Source organism: Struthio camelus, chromosome 1 (genome assembly GCF_040807025.1).
Source record: "Struthio camelus isolate bStrCam1 chromosome 1, bStrCam1.hap1, whole genome shotgun sequence".
Taxonomy (NCBI): Eukaryota; Metazoa; Chordata; class Aves; order Struthioniformes; family Struthionidae; genus Struthio; species Struthio camelus.
The window spans coordinates 73,402,764-73,421,910 of record NC_090942.1 but is presented as its reverse complement, the minus strand read 5'-3'; the positions used below and the strand labels follow the sequence as shown (position 1 = coordinate 73,421,910).

Below are 19,147 nucleotides of genomic sequence, written 5' to 3'. Positions count from 1 at the left end.
CCAATTGAAAATACCTAATTGCAGCAAAGAACCTTCTCTGTTCTCATTACCCAAGCATATATAATAAACAAACATCAGAGCGTGAAAGTTGCTCTCTGTAGTGCAAATTCAAGCTTGATCAAACTATCCACTTCACGAAACAACATTTTAACAATTCCTAATTATATTTAATGAAGGTCTAAAGGCAATGGGGAAGCTTTCAACCAATTTTGACGAGCATAAGGCAGAATAATGTAAATCGTTGCAGCTCTGCAAAAATCAAAATAAACACCACTCCCCTTCTTCAACATTTCAGGAAAACAGCTCTTCTGAACCTGAGTAGGTCTCAATATCTGCCCTGCCATCCAGCTACAGGTGAAGTCCCTAGATCCCAACTCTTCAAAATATCTCCTGTGATACCATCCCCACTATTTCTATCAAATGGAACATTATAAACTTTTATATTTAACCAGTAGAGCCGCTTATCTGTAAGTCAGCTTGGAAGCAATGTCCCCATACATCTGCCAGACAGAAAAACTGCTATAGGCATAAGATTAAATACCATCAATCATTCAAATATAATTTTAAAGCTTGATGAATAAGCACTGGAATTCAATAGGAGAACTGGGAGGTGTTTACTTTCAGGAGGAAAAAAGCTTTAAGCATTAGGTTATATAAATTTCTCTAATTTACTCTTAGGTAAAGTTTCTCTTCCTCTTCAATTAAAGCTTGTTTAAGCTTTAAAGACTGCCTAGAATAATTTTTAGATTAAAAAAATCTAAATTTAGATTTTAGATCTAAAAAAAATTTATCTAAATTTTTTTTTACAAGATCCTGTAAATAAAAACACAGAGGTAGAGGAACTTCAAGAACAGATTTTAGGAGGAAAAGGAATTTTTTGATTGATGACACCTTCACTCTGCTGGGATAGAAAAATTTTTAACATCTAAAAGGGATTTCTGGCCAGTTCTGTTTATTTAATAAGTTACTAACAAATTTAAAACTTACTAGCAATCACTCACTGTTAATAAAAAAGAAACTCTGATAGATCTCTTCTGAGTAGGCATCCAGGCAATTCTTACAGAGGCCAATGAATTATATATATACACGACACAGACTGATAGAACGTAAAGAAGTTAGCCGGGATAAAAGTGCATGCGTTGTTTACTAGAAAGCCTAGCTACAAAAAAAAATTGCACAGTACTTACCCTCTTGTTTCCTCTTCTTGTCCTTTTCCTCTTTGCATTTTAATCCACTGTTCCAGCTGCAGCATTGAATTAGTTCTCTGCATGACTCGCTCTGACTCCATATGCGACTGAATTGCGTTGTGCTGACCTCCATCTCCCGTGTCTGCCAGGACAACACCAACAGCTTTATTCTCAGACCCGTTTAAATGAACTGGCCTGAAGTGTCCAGCCTGAACCGTGCTGGTAGGTAAAGTCCTATATTCTGACCCTAAAGGATTTAGCTTTACGCTGTTAATTTTTGTTAATGGTTTGTCTTGCCCAACTTTCTGGAATCCATATCTTTCAGCTTCCAAAGCTTTCTTCTCTTCATTTTTGTTTACTTCTTTGCTTTTCTGGTTATTTTGTGCCTCTGGCTTAATTAGCACCCGATGGTTTGAAATATTATTTGCCTCTCGAGGTGATGTGCTTTCAGCGGTTAGCTTCTCTGCTCTAGAAAGGAATATATGACAAGCTGTAACATCAACAAAACATGCATTCAAATAAAAATAGTAGTGAATCCCTTTGTGTTTACGGGGCTGTTTCAGGGGTCACTGTCCAGGTATTTTAAACTAACTTCTTGTCTTTGAGAGAAAAATCCACGACACATTCTCACAATAATCAATGTCAGATTTTTCGTTATGCTTCTCTATTTCTTTGCTATTTTAAAAGTATAACATGGGAGAAATTTTTCAAGCTAGCTCCAAATTACCCCCCTTCAGTAAACGTGCGCTAAACAAGAGGAAATAAAGACCGAGTCCTGAAAAGTGGATGTTCAGTTCCCAAAGGGCTGGATATTTAAACAGAAAATTCAGTGGCTCTTCAAGAGTCAAAGCTTCCAGATGTCAACAGCCTGAAATTCAGACTGTTTTTAAACCAGACTGTTTTTAAAGTCTTTAAAAATAGCAGCACATTATGTTGCTGACTAACCTGTGATTCACAAAATTACTGAATTTTACATATAATGAGCTCCTTAAAACAAAACAAAACCCAAAAAACCCACAACAACTTTTCATGGTCACTGGCATCAATTAGGTTTCTCTGCTATGTTATCACTTTGGCTGTTCTACATTTTGTGGAAAATAACTGCGGCTTCCCTAATTTTACAGAGGAAAATAGCTGCTGACTAGGGGGAACCGTACCAGAAAAGTAATGACATATTTTTAGAACAGTTACTGCTGTACAGGACTTATACAAGTAGTCCAAGTATGTAGTTTTATTAGCTGTCTTCCTTTTGAAATTTCAAAATGTCAAGAAGCCGTATCTTTTTCAGCACCGGGACATGTTCTGAACATCCAGGTCAGATGCTGACAGAAAAAGAAACAAACAACAAAAACCCCACTAAAATGTTTTGATCAGCGTATTTGGGGATATGAGGAAGAAAAAGGAAAAAATAAAGTTCTTCAAAGATTACAGATCTGTATAAATCAAAACTAAGAACAAATCTAATACAGTTTAAGGCGATGTCAAATTAAGCTTTCAAACCATTTTGCATCTTTTTTGCAAGTACATTATTTATCTTTATAATTGTGTTCAGTTCTAATGCCTAACCTGGGTGTGCAACAGGCCACCATGTAAAAAAATGACCAAGAGCACAAGAACGGCCACTTCACTGAAAAATACTCTATTTCCAGGCAGAGCAACTGCATATGTAAACATAAGCATTTTTGCCCAGAAATTATTTGAGATATAAGTTCCCAACAATTTAGCTATTTGAGATAGAACTCCAATAAATATGTAAAGGGCTAAAAACTGTAAGGTCCCTATAAAGTACTACCCTATTGCTAACAGGGTTGGATACTTATTTTTAACTGCACCTCCCACCACCACCCTACTCTGCTGCTAAGAATTACGAATGAAGAGCCTCCTGCCAACCTGACAAGTCCCCCTCCTGTATCTGGCATCTGAAGGAAGCTGCACTCTTGCAAACCTACCAATCGAAACAGCAGGATATCCATGTTTGCTGCCTACTTGAGGTCAGTTGGCACAAAAGGCACATGGGGAGTGGGTGGGGGTGTAGGTGAATAAGGGGCGTGATTTTTCTCCCCTGCCTATTCCTGACGTAGTTTTAACCTTAGTATAATGGTCTCAACGTAAGCATGATATTTGTCTATATGATAAAAGTCCTCCAAAATCCATTCTGTTGCTGTGAGCAGCTCAAAATAGCTCTTTTCCTCTGGTTTCATCCAGGTATGATTCCTGAGGTGCTGACATAAAAGCGCACATACGCATCAAATGAAGTGCACGTGAAAACATTTAAGACCACTAGTCTAACATGTGAATATCTTTGGTTACATGCATCAGCATTATTTTTTAAACACAGTATGCTTTTTCTTGTATGGTGCTATTAAATACAGAGGTTAGATATATTTGGTATTTTCTGCCAGCAGAAAGCAGAGGGCAATATTCCTGCCAACAGTGATCTTTAGAGGAAAAAAAAAAAAAAAAAAGTGGAATGTATTTTTATGGGAGATTTTGCTGGGGAGAGAGGCAGCACACGTGATGGAACTGCTATCCTCACATCATCTTTTCTATCATTCCCAGGTATCAGCAAAGAAATACTCTGCCAGGCTCCTACTGCACTTTAGAAGTGTGTTTTTTCAAGACTTTAGGAAAGACTCAAACATTTCTGCCTGGGTTACTTTTCAAAGGTATGTAAAAAACTGGATCATCTCCTCCCTCTACTTCTAAACTGTACTACTCAGTGGTTTATCATGAGCTAAAGGAATTCTCCAAAGAAAGGAAAGCGGATGAAAAACTCAACTTCCCACAATTATCTACCAAAAAAAGGTGTTAAAAAAATTCACTTCCCAGTCAGCACTCAAGAGTTTGGAAATAAAAAAAAGACTACCTTGGTAACAATCCTGTCCACAGGCATTATTTTTATACGTATATGCCTTAAATAGCACTACCCTTATACAGCACTTTTTAAGTAAGTGCTTTACAGTGGAGAAACTGTTGCCATTTCACAGATGGAGACACTGCGGTGCAGAGATGGAGAGCAGTTTCTCCAAGGACATTCATCAGGAAGGTGGCAAATTCAAGACTGAGCACAATGTTTTACCCACTATGGCGTATTTCCTGCTGTAGATCTTAATTAAAAAAAAAAAATCACACAGTTGTTTTTCCACGGGATCTCTATGCTTTATCACTTGTCATTCTGGTATTCTTTATACACAGCAGAGTCAGGTATTTATATTTGACATTCTCTTTGATGGTGTAGTGACTGGATGACTGACACGCAAACCGATATAAATATACTTCCAGGCTCTCCTTTAACTCCACGATTAACTTAGTCATCTCAATGTCAGCAGAAGATCTCATTCAACAGCAAAGATTTCCAAATGGGAAAGAACTATCAGAAACTTGTATGTAAGCATATGAAATATAAAACCATGCTCTTGAAGACATTTTCACCAAGACTTCCACGGTATTTTAAAGATGGGGAAGACAAGAAAAGAACAAGTATAGAACAAAGATGTGTTTCAGCATATACTGAATACAATTTATAGGTTTCAACAACAAACCAGGAATACCACCTTTGGAACAGTAATAAAAGAAAAGACTATTTTCAACTGCTGAAAATATATAAATGACTTTAGTTTTTTTTTTTTTTCCTAACATCATCAAGCATCAGACAGACATGAGGACTGTATCACCAGCAATGTAACAAAGCCAGGTAGAGGCATGAGAAAAGAAAAACACATCTGTTTGAACACAGCAATGTTGGTAAAACCCCCACTGAAGTCGTCATTATGCTAATGAGTGTTTTTAGAAACATGAACAACAAGAAACAACCTCTCTGTAGCACACGCAGCTGCCATTAAAAGGATAGAAAAATCATACTCTTAAACATGGAGGAGTAGAGAAATCAGCCTTCATTTAGGGTAGAACTCATAAATGTTGGTGAATATTAGCATCTATAAATACAAGCAAACAATCACTACTGACAGATGCAATTCAGCTAGGGCCTGCAGGGATACAACACAGAATGAATAAGATGTTTTGCTAATCTAGAGAGGCGGCTTGAGATCATACTTTGAGTGATAAGCTTAAGTAGTTCCTGACTGATTAAAGTATTTGGGTTTAATTATTTTGATAGGTCCCCTCAGGACATTATTAAACTTGAAACTACTATCTAGGTAAAATAAAAATGCTTAGAAAGCAGTAATTACAGTGAAGTTCATGGGACAAAATATGGCATAGTTGTCCTCCCTTCAGTTACACATCCAAAGGGAGTTTTTCTCCTGCAAGCTGCTAATAATTCAAGATCAATTCTAAACGAAATAGTTACATTTTTATTTCCTCACCTCAATATCTCATCTCTGTATTATGTGGCTCTTTACACATGGAAAATGAGACTATTTTATGGAAAATACTGCAAAAAAGCATTTAATGCTTTAAATATTGCTTTTATCTTTTTTTCTTTCCAAGGAACTCTCGTTCTAGAAAAATGAAGACATAGGTTTTATCTCTGAAATTATTTAAACCTGAATCATGCAATTTGACAGACTGTTGAGTTTAGATTTTTCAGAGTATCATCAGCACTGCAGTCTCTTAACTTCAAGATTCAAAGAACTACACTGTAAATACTGTGATTTATCATTAGGTAATTCATATCAAAAGAGCACGTAAGAGTCACTCAACATCAGCTTGTATAAATACTTAAGACTTTTAAAAACACCAGCTACAGTATCTCAAATAATTGGTCTGCTAGAAAGCTGTATTCAATACAATATTAGAACCTCTAGAAAAAATAGCATTGAGAAAAAAGGCACCAGCTGAATTTCCGATTCAAGCAAAACCATTTATCCTGAGAGCTGACCCGCATGCCAGACTTTAGATTACTCAGAGATGAGGTAATACAATGCTTAATGCTTAACAGATTTTTTTTTTTTCAAACAGGGAATAAACAGTATTTCTTCTGGATAAGATCATATCCTGCTAAATGGTTCATTTTTAGGCCCACGATAGCCAAAAGATGGATGCTTTAGAAACAGATGTCTGAGGTATTTTTTTCTTCATTACAGCTAACAGAGATGAAATTTAAGAAACTTCATTGGTCTTGAAATGTATCATCTCTCAAGTAATTATTTCAAGAATACTGAACACTTCAAAGAGGCCAACTTGTTTTTGTTTTGCTCTGTTTTTCGTATGTTTGTTTGGGTTTTTTTTGGCCTGAATTAAAACAATAGGTTGGTGCTAAATAGTTGCTTTTCTTGTCTCTGACACTTGGTTTTGACTACCGGTAAGACAGTTCATCCTGCTAATCAGGCAGAAAACTATTGATTTTTCTTCTGAGTGCTTTTTTACTAGTTTAGTGTGCCCCGCCAAAGGGCAAGATAAGCACCAGCACCAATGCAAGGCAGGTCACAAGAGTGTGTAGCTGGAAGAAGTGTTAGATAACCTCAGTTATATTGAAAACCCTCACCTTTTGGCTATACACCATCAGACACCTGACACAGAAGTCAGTTCTGGAATGGGCACTTCTGCTGAAAGAAAGAGATAGCAACGCATGGCCAAGCATTTGGGGAGGACGGGCTACCCCTAATGGCAGCAGATTGTACTTCGGGCATGTTAAAAGTAATTGTGGAAGCGCAGCCTGGAAAGCAAGACCATCCTGCAAAGCTGGATCAAAAGTCAGTCAGAGCTTAGTAAATACCTCGACATCCTGTGAGGTAGCAAACGTGACCTTACTTCTGTATTAACGAACCCAATGAAAGAGTGACTATTTACATTAATACTCCATTTTGGATTGCTTCTTTTGCCAAAATAAATATCACAAGTAATCATACAACATTTGTTTAGATATTTAAATTTACGAAATACCTTGTATAGAACATTGTCTGTTACATGAGAGACTATGAAGAGACTTACTAAGGAGGTTCTGTCAGAGATGCATATTGTTTTTCACATTGATTTCCCCCCCCCCCCCGTAAAGAAAAGATGTCTTCTTCAAATGTTCAATCTTTACAGTATTGCACATACCAAATGATTCTTTTTAACAAATGAAGGTCCTTTCACTGGTTCAAAAAGATTCACAGTGACCCACTTAAACATTACTCCCCTAAGAAGCGCTCATATAATACACGATTAAATCAAATCTGACCCACTTAACTCCAAACAAAAATAAGCCTAGCCTAACCTAGCTATTTACAATGCACTTACAGTGCAACCCAACACTGATTTTTCAAATGAAGTTTATTATTGACTAACCTAGAAGAGATTTTTTAGTTCTATTAATGTAACCTCACTATAAGTGCACTCTCTTTTAAAAACTCTTAATGGAGACATTAAAAAGTGAAACCACTATGGAAGTATCTATCTGTTTGTGCTCTAGCTCACTCTCTGGTCATCCTTTCCCCGCATCATGTGGTGCTCCCTAAAACAAGAGGAGGGTTACGGGAGATAAAGAACATCTTATCCTCATAAGAAACCACGCGTAATCATATCCAGCTTCATGATGGAAACTGGACCTACCACTCATCCTTTTCACAAGCTGAAATATTTTATTTTCAGGATTCTTTTTGGGGAGGGGGAGAGGGAGAAAAGTCGACTGACAGCTTGAATGACATGCTTTTTATTTTCCCAAAGTACAGTACTGTTATCCTTTTGAATGTTTTGCATACTGGCATAAGTAAAGGTTACACTATGTTTGACTGAAAACTCACAAAAATATTAAAACATTTAAGGTTAATATGCCTAATCATTCTGCAGTTCGTTTTATACCTATGACAGCATCATATCAGAACACAGGATGTAGAAATGCCAAGAACAAGTTAACAGGAATGAAGGAATGACTTTGACTGGAAAAAGATTCCTTATATTTCAAACAAGTTTAATGTATTCACTTTTCCGAAAAAAAAAACTGCACGTTTTCCTTCCTTGGTACCTGTGCTTACAGGATATTTTTTTACTTGAAATTTCTCAACATTGCTGCCATTCATTTAGCACCAGTGTAGCTGGAACTAGCAGTGCAAAAGCAGATCAAGGGACAGCAGCCAACAGCACTAATCTTGTGCCATCAAAAGTAAGAAGCTTTAAATTTTCAACTGATGAGGTCCCTATTATAGATGCTATGCAGCTGAATCTAGGGACCACATTCAGAGGAAAAAAAGGTTTCACTCGACAAATGGCAGCATGCAATATTCACCTGAGACTACAGAGCTTCCAGTGATAACTCCCCTCCACCTTTTTTTTTGTTTAAACGAACACATTACATAAAAGATAAGGCTCCAGATCACCTAAGTATAAATTCTAAGGACTACTTAACAAAGAACAAGAATGGCCATGCGTGCAACTGGTCAACTAATTCAGCCAGAATCTATGCCTGTGACTTTGGCACTTATAATAGGCTTAAGCCAAAGACTACCAGGAGCTAAGATGCTATTGCTGTTCAGTCAGAGGGGGAGGGGAAGTCAACATGCTCCAGGTAGTACTTATCATTTTACTTCTTTTGATGCCACTGGCTAAAGGAACTAGTCAGTTTTACTTATTCTAGCCCCTTACTCTTAAAGGCACCTATAGTCAGAACAGAACTTAGATTACTTTTAACTACTCCAAAGTTTTATCCAGTATTGTTAAATTAGCAGGGGTCCTTAAGGGTAAGAAGGAATTACTTCCCCTGATTTACACTCCATTTTGAGACACAGCTTTTCATTCAAATAAATCACATCAAATATGAGGAAAAAATACATTGTTCTACTGGTTTGCCTATCCACATTACCTTTTCACAGGCTCTGTCTGCACAAGTGCTGCATCTGTCATGGCTTTCATCCATAACTCCATTTCCTTCCCTGTATCTGTGCAGAAATAATAGGTCCTCATGTTTGGATGAGCTGCCTGATTGGAAATGACATGGTCATTGCAATAAAAATATAAGATTCTGTAAAAGAAAAGAGGCAAATAATGTTACTCCTACTTGTTCTAATTTTTTTTATTTAGTAAGATTTCTGAAAATAACATTATAAGAAAAAATATTGGAAGAAGTATTTCACAGTTATGTTCCTCTTTTAATGCATTCACATTTACAAAATAATTGCTTATAATTTTCAATCATAGCTGCTTCTTCATTAATACACCTGATTAAGAGTCCTTACATTGCTTTGAATTATTTTTAAAAATCTTGGTTATTCATTAATGTAAATGAATATAAATGAACATAAATAAAATGTTTTGATAGAGATTTGCACAGTCTGAATCGTACAGTGAGTTTTAATTTGTACTTACCAGTGTAAAAAAGCGATGTGCAGCTTAGCAGGCATTAAGAATAGCCAAAAGGAGCTCATAAAGCAAGCAAATAAACAAAGTCAGGAGAGAACATTTAGTAGATTGATTTACAACATCTGATTTATAACATGATTAGAAAGTAGCTATGAAACATTCCTAACAATGATCCATGTAATGCTGTGATTTAAGTGATAATAAAATCATATTTTATTTATATATAAAGATAACTTATATCTAAATAACTAATCTTCATTAACGACATAAATCTAGCTGTGGATGCATTCTACAACTCCACAACACCAAACTATATTTCAGACCCATGACCCATAAATAAAGTGCTAGTAGTAAACAATATTCACTCTTTTTCTTATCCTAATCATGATGCTTGTATTTACATCAGACTAAATACCTGAATCCTCTGCTATAGTATTATGCAAAAATCAACTTCAGAAGCTGTTTGTCAAGCCTGTTTTACATAATAACTCAGTAAAACAAGTTCTGATCACTAGGCTATTGTACTTTCAGATATAAAATTAAACTGAAAAATTAGATTTCCTCACCTTAAAGGCGTATTTACGATTAATATGGTCCTCAGGAGAAAGAATGGATATCTGAAAACTGGGTAGAAGTATACTACCCAATATTCCTTCTTCTTTCTCATCTATAAATACATAATCTTTGATTAGAGAAACAAAGTGTTTTGATACATAAAATCCCCATTCAGACACTTCTACCTGAAAAGCTGTTTTTAAAAAAACACGGCCAGTATCCAAAATTATTTGCTTTTGTTTGCACGATAAGAGCAGAGGAGAGCGAGTTTACCTTAGAAGAATACGCATTACAGAATCACCAAGCCAGAATGATGTGTTAGGTCGGTACCTGCACACAGTCAAGGATGAGCATGGTCAGCCTAGGGGATGTGCCACCCCTCCCTGTCACCATGTGCCACAGAAACCACTGCACACGTGGTAGCGCACGTGAGGGTGCAACAGTGCGAAAACCTGTGAGCAGCGCACACTCGTGTATAACGTGTGGTGGGCCGGGAGGGAGGTCAGGAGAAGAGTTTACCACACCATTAGCCCATTCACTTGGATAAATCCATCAATGACAGCAGATACTGGGAGGGCATTTGATTCTGCCATCTTCAGAGTCTTCTCTGGAAGTTGTTCACACTAGTCAGACCTGTATTTCTTGCTAGGAAAGCACAGGCGGTCTACCAGCCTGAGGAAGCATTTCTAAACGTTTCCTTTGGGAAACCACAATAAATATTTTACTAAACAAATACAAAAATTTTCCTCTGAAGTCTCATACTAAATTCATTCACTGCAGTGGAAAAATCAGATTTTAATCTGATTTCCATTGCATTTCTTAAAATAAATAACTATGGAGTCACTAATATTCCTGAATGCAGAATGGAGATATTCTGACTACTGGAGAAACACACAAGTTGAGAAATTTGCAGAAATCTGTAATGGAACCTCAGAAGATGCACGTAATGTGCACAGTAAATACACTGATACCGGTTGCAGGATAAAAAAAAAATGCCCTCCGCTGAGTTAAGAGTCAATTCTTTTCAAGCACTTTATGTAGCCAATATAGCAAACGGGATATGAAGAAGCGTTTCATTACTGTTCAAATATATATTTCTAACAAAATAGAGCATTTTCTATATATCGCACTTCAGGATTACGTTTTCTTTTTTTAATGAAGCAAATAGGAATGCAGATACGTTCATCGAAAAGGACTTTTAAGTGAGGGACATTTTTGGTTCTTATCTGCCTTAATTTATTGTATGTTTAAATTTACTTGATTTTGGTTAAGGTTCTTATCTGCCTTAATTTATTGTATGTTTAAATTTACTTGATTTTGGTTAAGGTCACCAAGATCTAAAATACGAATACAAAAAAAAAAAAAAAGAAAGATCAATATTTAGGCTATACTCAAATACTGTAAGTTCTATCCAAACCTACTGACTGCACTCTTTCCTGTTACCCATAAGCCTGTGAAAAGGAGCTAAAGCCAAAGCCATCCCCACACCTGCAATCTACTAAGCACAGTGAAATCTAGGTGACTTGAATATGGCCATCTTCAACCTTTTCCTGAGATGGACAAGCATAAAAAACCCTCTGAAAGTGCCCATGATGTAAAAGCTTACGTATGTGAGCTGTCTTACAGAATCCATTACCTCACGGAAGTCACCATCAATAGCTTCAACCTAGAGCTTTTCTGTAGATCAGTGCTTACCTGTAGACAACTCAAAACTAGAAAGCAGATGGGTCAAGCTTCTAATTCACTGACAAGAACAACACCTACTATCTTTTGTCTATTCAGTAAAAATTACAGACACCTATGAGAACAGAAGTATTTTAAAATACTTTTTCTGATTGCTGGCCTTTGAGACAATTTGCATATCCTTCCACTTGTTGACTGACGTTGGGCATATTAAGCCAAGAGATTGTTTTAATTCCCTTTGACAACAGTGTACACTCAATAATTACATTCCATTTGTGAGAACGTATATATGTTCCAGACCGCTTGTAACAAAAGAAGTATTTCCCCTGAAAATTGTTTTACATACAATTTTAGACTGATACACAAAAATAGTAAATTAATATTTTAATTGGAAGCCACAGCCAGCTCTTAAATCTAATTAAATCTTTTAATAAAGGGATAATTGGATGCAATTCACAAAGTCAATGTCAATTGTATTACAAATACAGAACTTCTATTCACAATCAATATTTTAAGAAATCGCTCCAATATTCTCTTAGCTCAAGATACTGACCACAATAAATGACTACATCTATGTAACTAACGTGAAAAACATATTCCAAAGTTTCAAGCACAGAAAATTAAGACTGCTACAGTTCAATGAACTACATAAAAATACATATACACATACACATCACAAAAAGACTACATCATATGCGTGGATGCAAAAATCTTTTCCTCAGCTCTTGCTTAGCCCACTGAATTCTGAAAAGCCACATTTTTCATGGCAGTTATTTACACAGGAAAAGCTCTTCTCAGCTACATTAGCATCAAATGATATGTTAGACGTAAAAGTTAGGCTTTCTTGGCTAGCGAGGTTAATTGGAGAACTGCAAGTATAAAAGTATTCTGATTTAAAGGTAGGAAAGAAATGAGAGAGTTGGATTTACTTTCAGGTACGCAACTGTCTGCTGACAAGCATGCTTGAAACCACCTCTCCTCGCCGCCTCAAATATTGACTCTTTGATAAACAGCATTTTCTACCCTGTTCCAGAATACATAACAAATCTTAGGGTTTCTTACTTTATTTGGACTGCAGCCTTTGGGTAACGTTTTCCTCTTCTGCTAGACTATACTTTGACTTGTTTGTTTCTGAGTAAGCCGCGCTCACTAGTGCCATATAAAAGCATTAAACATTCTCCGTTCAACAGTTGCATGTCTGGAGGACTTTGGTCTTTATGTTAAAGGCATATTGCCACATTCCACTCCCAGCTTTTTAAAATCTGCTTCCCATCTGATTAGCTTTTATCTACACATTACATTGCCCCTGTACCCATCTTTATTGTATGCAGTATATGAATAATACAGGAGGAAAATGGCAAATCTTCTTTCTAGTGCTAAGATCTTCTCTTTGTTGCAACAAAACCTTCTTACATGAAAGCAGGCAGTCTTTTATCCCTTACTGAAACAGATAAACAGTTTGCTCTAAGCTCTGAAAAAATACAATGAAATCATTTTTCTTTTTATCTATAAAATACATTTAGGCATTAGCTGCTAACATTGCAACACCAATTGTACAAGTTCAATACGGTTTAGTGACTTTTTTTTAATAATCAAGCAACCAGAAATACTGCATTCTAGGAGTAAGTGCATTGCTCCCCCTTTCCAATATCTGAGCAAGACTGAATTAACCTAAACACACAAGCTTTAAAGTACAGGGTTTAGAATGCAGGCTTGTTATATTTTAATAGTCATTCTAATACCTTTAAGACTATCGCTATACATCTGTTTAATTCCAATTTATCAGCTTTAACTACTTCCTAGTAAGAGAGTGATAGCTAAATATTATCACGTGAACAATTTAGATTATTCTGCGTGTATTTCAGCTTATTTGGCACACTTTAAAATATAGCACAGGAATAATCTTTCATGGAGCCGGCTGGATTTCTTTTACTTTTGATGGCTGCTTTGTTTTTGTGTGTTGTGAGATAATTCACATGCAGTGCTTTAGGTCAATTTAATTTGGTCTTAACATAACTCTAAAGGAGCATTTCCTTTAGAACCTTTGGAAGAGAAAGCCTAAAGGCTTGTTTAAAAAAACCTGCAAGAGAAACCACAAAATACAAAACGATCACTTAACTAAAAGCAGTGTAATTATAGCAAAACCAATGTCTCCACGACTGAAATTATAGTCTAGTTTTGACTCAGCAGTGGTTTAGCCAAAAACATATACTTTTGGAGGTAAAGAATTAAATCTTAATGATTGTATTCCAATGATTTGGAATTTGTAAACTAATAAACAGTTACAAAGATAGAGCTTTTATGTTTCATGACCTGATTTGCTTGATTAGCATAGAGACATGCTGCACTTTCAAAAGAATAGTATTTTAATTTCGTTAGTCACCACTTGCAGCATTAGCAGCATCAACACCACTTATACCAATTCAAATGCCTCTCATCCTAAACTGAAATCCCTTCTTACTCATATACCCTTCATAAGGCTGCAGATGGCTATTACTATTCGCTTCCATGTATTTTGCTCTTAGCTTCCATTAAACAACTACAACTGTACAACTTATTTCAGGATTGAGTACATTTCCATATGCACAAATCCCATTTGTTTATCTTCTCGGGATTACTGCAGTCAATAATCCGTCATAGTGAAGAGATCAGTTTTCTAACACACAGATCTCCAGACTAGAATCATAAGCAGCTAAATTTCCCCATTAAGGTAAGTCCGATGTAGCTACATAAAAGTACTAGCAGATCTCCTTTTCACTCCCAATACAGCAGTGACTTCTACTCCTATGGAACCGGACAACATTTCACTTAACAAGTACTCATGAACAGCTATTAGATTCCCAAAAGGCACATATATCCTCTCTGTCTGTCCAAAGTCAGAGTTTCAGCCCTCCTTCACCGTCCCTTTCATATTCCCTTTACAGTTACTTAATTTGCACGAGAAGTCAGATTTCACTTGGCCTATCTGCTTCCTAACAGCAGCAGCAGTGAAAAAACTACAACCCAGAATATGAATGCATTAAAGAGGTGGCTGTGACCAGATTTTACCCTTTGAGCATACCTGAAAGGCAGGAAGCAACTATGGGAAATCACTAACTAAGAAAGGAAGAGAAAAAGATATATATACCAGGCCAGGACACAGACAGCTATCGTACTGTTTTACCCATCAACTAAAGTAATAGCTTCTTTTACCCTCTATTAGAGTAGAGGGTCAAAATTTATTCTACAAGACTAAATTATAATGAAAATAAAATCTGAAGTTATTTTAAGGCTCTTACAGACTTCATTTTAACGAAGCCTGCATGTTTTCTGTTTCTAGTAAAACTAATAAACCTTTCCTGAACGAAACTTACCTCTGTAATAGAAGAGACACAGATCCGAGAGCACAAACCACCGTTTCTTCCACAGCTTCATTCCAGTACTATCCTGTATTAGTCAAAGTGATCAAACAAGAATGTTCAGGCTGTTAACAGCAAACAGTTCATAAAGTAAACTGCACACTACATAACTGTGGTGTTGCGCTAGCTGTTCATTTTCTTGGCTAAGTGCACATTTTAATGATCTTTGATTTCTCATCACAGAGCTGGTACTGAACACCAAGATGATAATCCAGGAGGCCTGAAGTTAACATAATTCAAAAAGAAATTAATTGAGAGTCTATTTTAACAAGTTAGAGACTACTTTTTACAATAAATAGTAAAATTACATTTACTTTTTAAAAGGAAATGAGTAAGGTAAAACTTAAAAAAAAAAAATAAAAAACTTCGTTGTTTTCTGAGGAAATTATCTGCTGAACTTTATCCTCTACCACCACTCATATCTAAAGCAAATTTCTTTGCCATATAAAGTTTATTCCTAAAGCAATTTCATTTTCTTTTATGTTTATAACCAATTGGCACTGCACAGCTCAGAATGAAAGGCTGCCACCACTACTGCAGTGTAAATAAGCAGAAGCGCTGCAGCATTCACATCCTGGTAGAATTAGATTTAATAAATATGTTAATCTGTTCCAAGAAGAAAGATATGTGTGAATTATCAATATGCTTGTAGTGAATAGCTTTTTGTGACAACCAAGAAGAGGGATTCTATAATGAAATCCAGAGCTTTGCATATGCTCAAGTAAAAGGTGTTTTTTTTCTTTTTTTTCTTTTTTTTTTTTTTTTTGGAGGGGGGAAGTCAGCATAATTTTTGGCCTCCTTCTTCAAGCTCTGCTCTTCTTGGGGTGGGGGGAGGAACTGAAAGAGGGAGAATAAAGGGGAAAACAAACATTAGCTAGAAAAAGTATTCAGAAAAAGTTTTTAAAAAATCTCTTTGCCTCCAAAGTTTTCATAAATAGGGTAGCTGAGCACTTTATAGCACCTCACTTCTGAGGACTTCAAAGTGATTTAGCAAACGCTAACGAAGTCTGGAAGCACTGTCTATAGCAGTCAACTCCTATTTCACAGCTGGAAAGGCAGGCACAAAGCGGGGAACCAGCTTCCTCACCTCACTGCCAAGGTCACCAACTCAGCAGCGGATCAGAATGCGAGACCCTTGGCCCCAGGGACAGTGGTCACAAAAATAAATAAAATCAACCTTAGGGTCTGAAAATACCCCAAATTCTTCACCATAAAAAGATTACCTCAATCCCTTAGATAGACTTTTTAAGGAGACTCTTGGGTAATACCATGTTTATCCTGTCATTCAAAATATCAATAGGTTGTTATATGGTCAACTGTAAAATTCTGCAGGCAATGAAACACTCCAGGAGTGATTTTTCTGCCTTGTTTAGACATAGCAGATAGAGGCACACAGAGCAATTACATGGTTCCCATATTTTAAATTCTTTTCTGCTTTAAAGTAAATCCTTTCTGTACCAGTGTATTTACAAACTATTGTTTCCTCTTGATTGTGATTATGTTACAACAACTTCTCAGTAAAACCTTCAAAAAAAGAAGTTGATTCTGGGCTCAAAATTGGTAGAAAAATTACAGAAGAATGGCATTACGTGCAGTGAGATAGCACTTCCTGAGACAAATAAAACAATGTTATTTTACTATCAGAGAAACCTGCACAGACCTTCACTGTAAATTTCTGAAGGCCTGTAGATTTCTGAGGGTAATACTGATTAGCAAAACTCTTGAATAAGTTGACTTTCAATTACTACTACAGCATGGAAATACATAGTTTGCATTTCCTACAAAAAAAAAAACAATCAAGCATCATAGGATTTAAAACATTTTACACGTAAACCGTACCCAAGGGCACGCATCTTAAAATATATCTGTTTGGCGCTAGTAAAATAATTGTACACTAAAATGGACTATTAACATAGCGTATATTTTTTTAGAAAAGTAACATTTTTCTACTAATTCATAGGCTGAACATGCATTCTGAATATTTCTCTATTGATTTTACATGAACCAAGAGACATATATACATATATAATAGCAAGAATCTTTAAAGCGTTTCACTAAGCTGCTTTAGCTACATAACTGTAACTTTCCACACATGTGAAATTCACTGCAAAGCATCTCAGAATAAAAAGCAAGATCATAGTGAGGAATTCATCAATTTACCACCAGTATCTGTCTAGATTTTTCAAGCCCTTTTTGTATTTTGGAGAGAAATACAGATAAAATATACCAGTAATTTTGCAGTTGTCTGATGCTCCTACTCACCAGAATGCTATCCAACAAGTACCTAACTAAAATATCATGCGTCAGTTCCTCCTGATTTACAGCTTCACTCTAGTATTCTTACCATTATTTTTAACACAAATAATTGTTTGTACATTATACATTAAACACCCTACAAAAAACAAAAACAAAACCCCAAAAAAAAGGTAGGGGGTGGAGAGGGGAAGAGTACCTGCTTGTAGAGCCAGCCACGTCTGACAACAGGTGCATTAGGATTCCTCTTTATTGAGTTTGATCTTTTTCCAAAATTATGAACCTTCTTTGAAGATCGTGATGTCTAAATTAAATTGAACAGGTTAAAGAAAACATGATGTCAATATCTGTTGACTTTAGAAAAATCATAAAGTGTTTTTTTTTCCCCTTTATCTTTTCCTTTGTCTTTATTTCCTAATCTTTCCCTTATATGTGTCCCTCTGGAGGTTTGCGGAATATGAACCATATTCCTTTTTTAGATAATTATTATGGTACTGATGTCTTCAGCATTTCTTTCTTTTTCCTCTGCAGGAAGTTTAAAGATAACTCCCCAGATAAGTACTTAAGAAGATATATTTTTTTAAGCAAGAAAAAACAACAAATATCTATCTGACCTTCTTAAAAAGTAGGTCGAAAGTCTACCAAGCTGTAAAGAGTGAACTAGGAGAGCTAATATTAATCGTGAAAAAAAATTCACTCTTTGGGCAAGAAAATTCTACTCTTTCCTGCAAGTAGGGCTTTGACGCAAGCAAATGGGCTCAGATTTCCACAAGGTGTAATTCCAAGACTTCTCACTGGGTCTCCCACCTTTCATAACACATACCATAATTTTTTTTTAATTCTCTCTCTTTCCCCTTAAGACCCTTTCCCTCTATAATCTCTTGGCTGGTTTGAATATTGATTGCTTCACCTGCTTGTTCTAGGACTTACTTTGAAGTCTTTTGCCCTGTAACCCCAGCGCTCATTTCTGATGTTGATTGTACCTTTCATATCCTTATAGTTACGCAATGATCACAGATGGTTATGAAGACAAACAGGATAAATAACCTATCTTGGATTTCATTCCTCCTCAACATCAGAAATCAAAAGAAACGAGAGGAGGCATAAAGAAAGCTACAGTGCTTTGCCATTCACACTTCATTCTTTTCCGCTTACATTTATCAAGTTTGTTCTGCGGTTAAAATAGTTGAACATTTTTGTTTTAAATTCTATAAGAATTGGCGACTCGGGGCCAAGCAATGTGGCAATAACAATATCCCATTCTGCAAAAGTAAAGTTCAAAATAAGTTTTTCAAGCCGTGTTCTTGGCTTTGCTCCAAATCTACCACTTTAATTTGGACGATACAACGCTGTGCTTCACGTTCCCCATCCCTACCACTGAGACATTTAACTAATCACAAGGTTATGCAAAGTTCCTAAACGAGATCCTCAAATAGAAAGGCTAAACAAATATGCTATCAGTTTTTGTTGCAAATTAGGGTGTAGGGTTTCTCTGTGGAAATTCTTTCAACATTTACCGCAACACTGAGTTGTGTTTTACACATGCTTCAGAGGGAATTCCAGCATAGATTAAAAATTCTAAATTGAAAATTGTAATTCAAAATGATGGGTAGCTTTTGCCAATAATACTATTCCATTCACTGAAGAACACAAAATAGCTTAGTCTAAAAGGAACGTTACAGAAAATTTCATGGTGTCCTAGATTTAAGACAAACGTACAAAGCAAAATAAGGTTGTGGGTTTTTTTCTTTTTTAAAGAATCAGGTAGGAATATAAAAAAAATTAAGGTGGTTTTTTTAATTTCACTGAGAAATACAGAAATTTAACTGAACT

At 36.0% G+C, this 19,147-nt stretch overlaps 1 protein-coding gene across 20 annotated transcripts in view; it reads right to left on the bottom strand.

Annotated features, from left to right (window-relative positions):
* The window catches only part of PLEKHA5 (pleckstrin homology domain containing A5), a 173,144-nt gene that overhangs the window by 46,900 nt on the left and 107,097 nt on the right, over positions 1-19,147 (bottom strand). For all 20 annotated transcript variants that reach the window (XM_068948409.1, XM_068948402.1, XM_068948429.1 and 17 more), the window contains 5 exons: positions 17,514-17,618; positions 15,017-15,089; positions 9,992-10,092; positions 8,929-9,044; positions 1,188-1,655 (listed from right to left, as the gene is read on the bottom strand). In XM_068948409.1, coding sequence (XP_068804510.1) covers positions 1,188-1,655; positions 8,929-9,044; positions 9,992-10,092; positions 15,017-15,089; positions 17,514-17,618 — 863 coding nt within the window. The remainder of the gene's footprint in view (positions 1-1,187; positions 1,656-8,928; positions 9,045-9,991; positions 10,093-15,016; positions 15,090-17,513; positions 17,619-19,147) is intronic.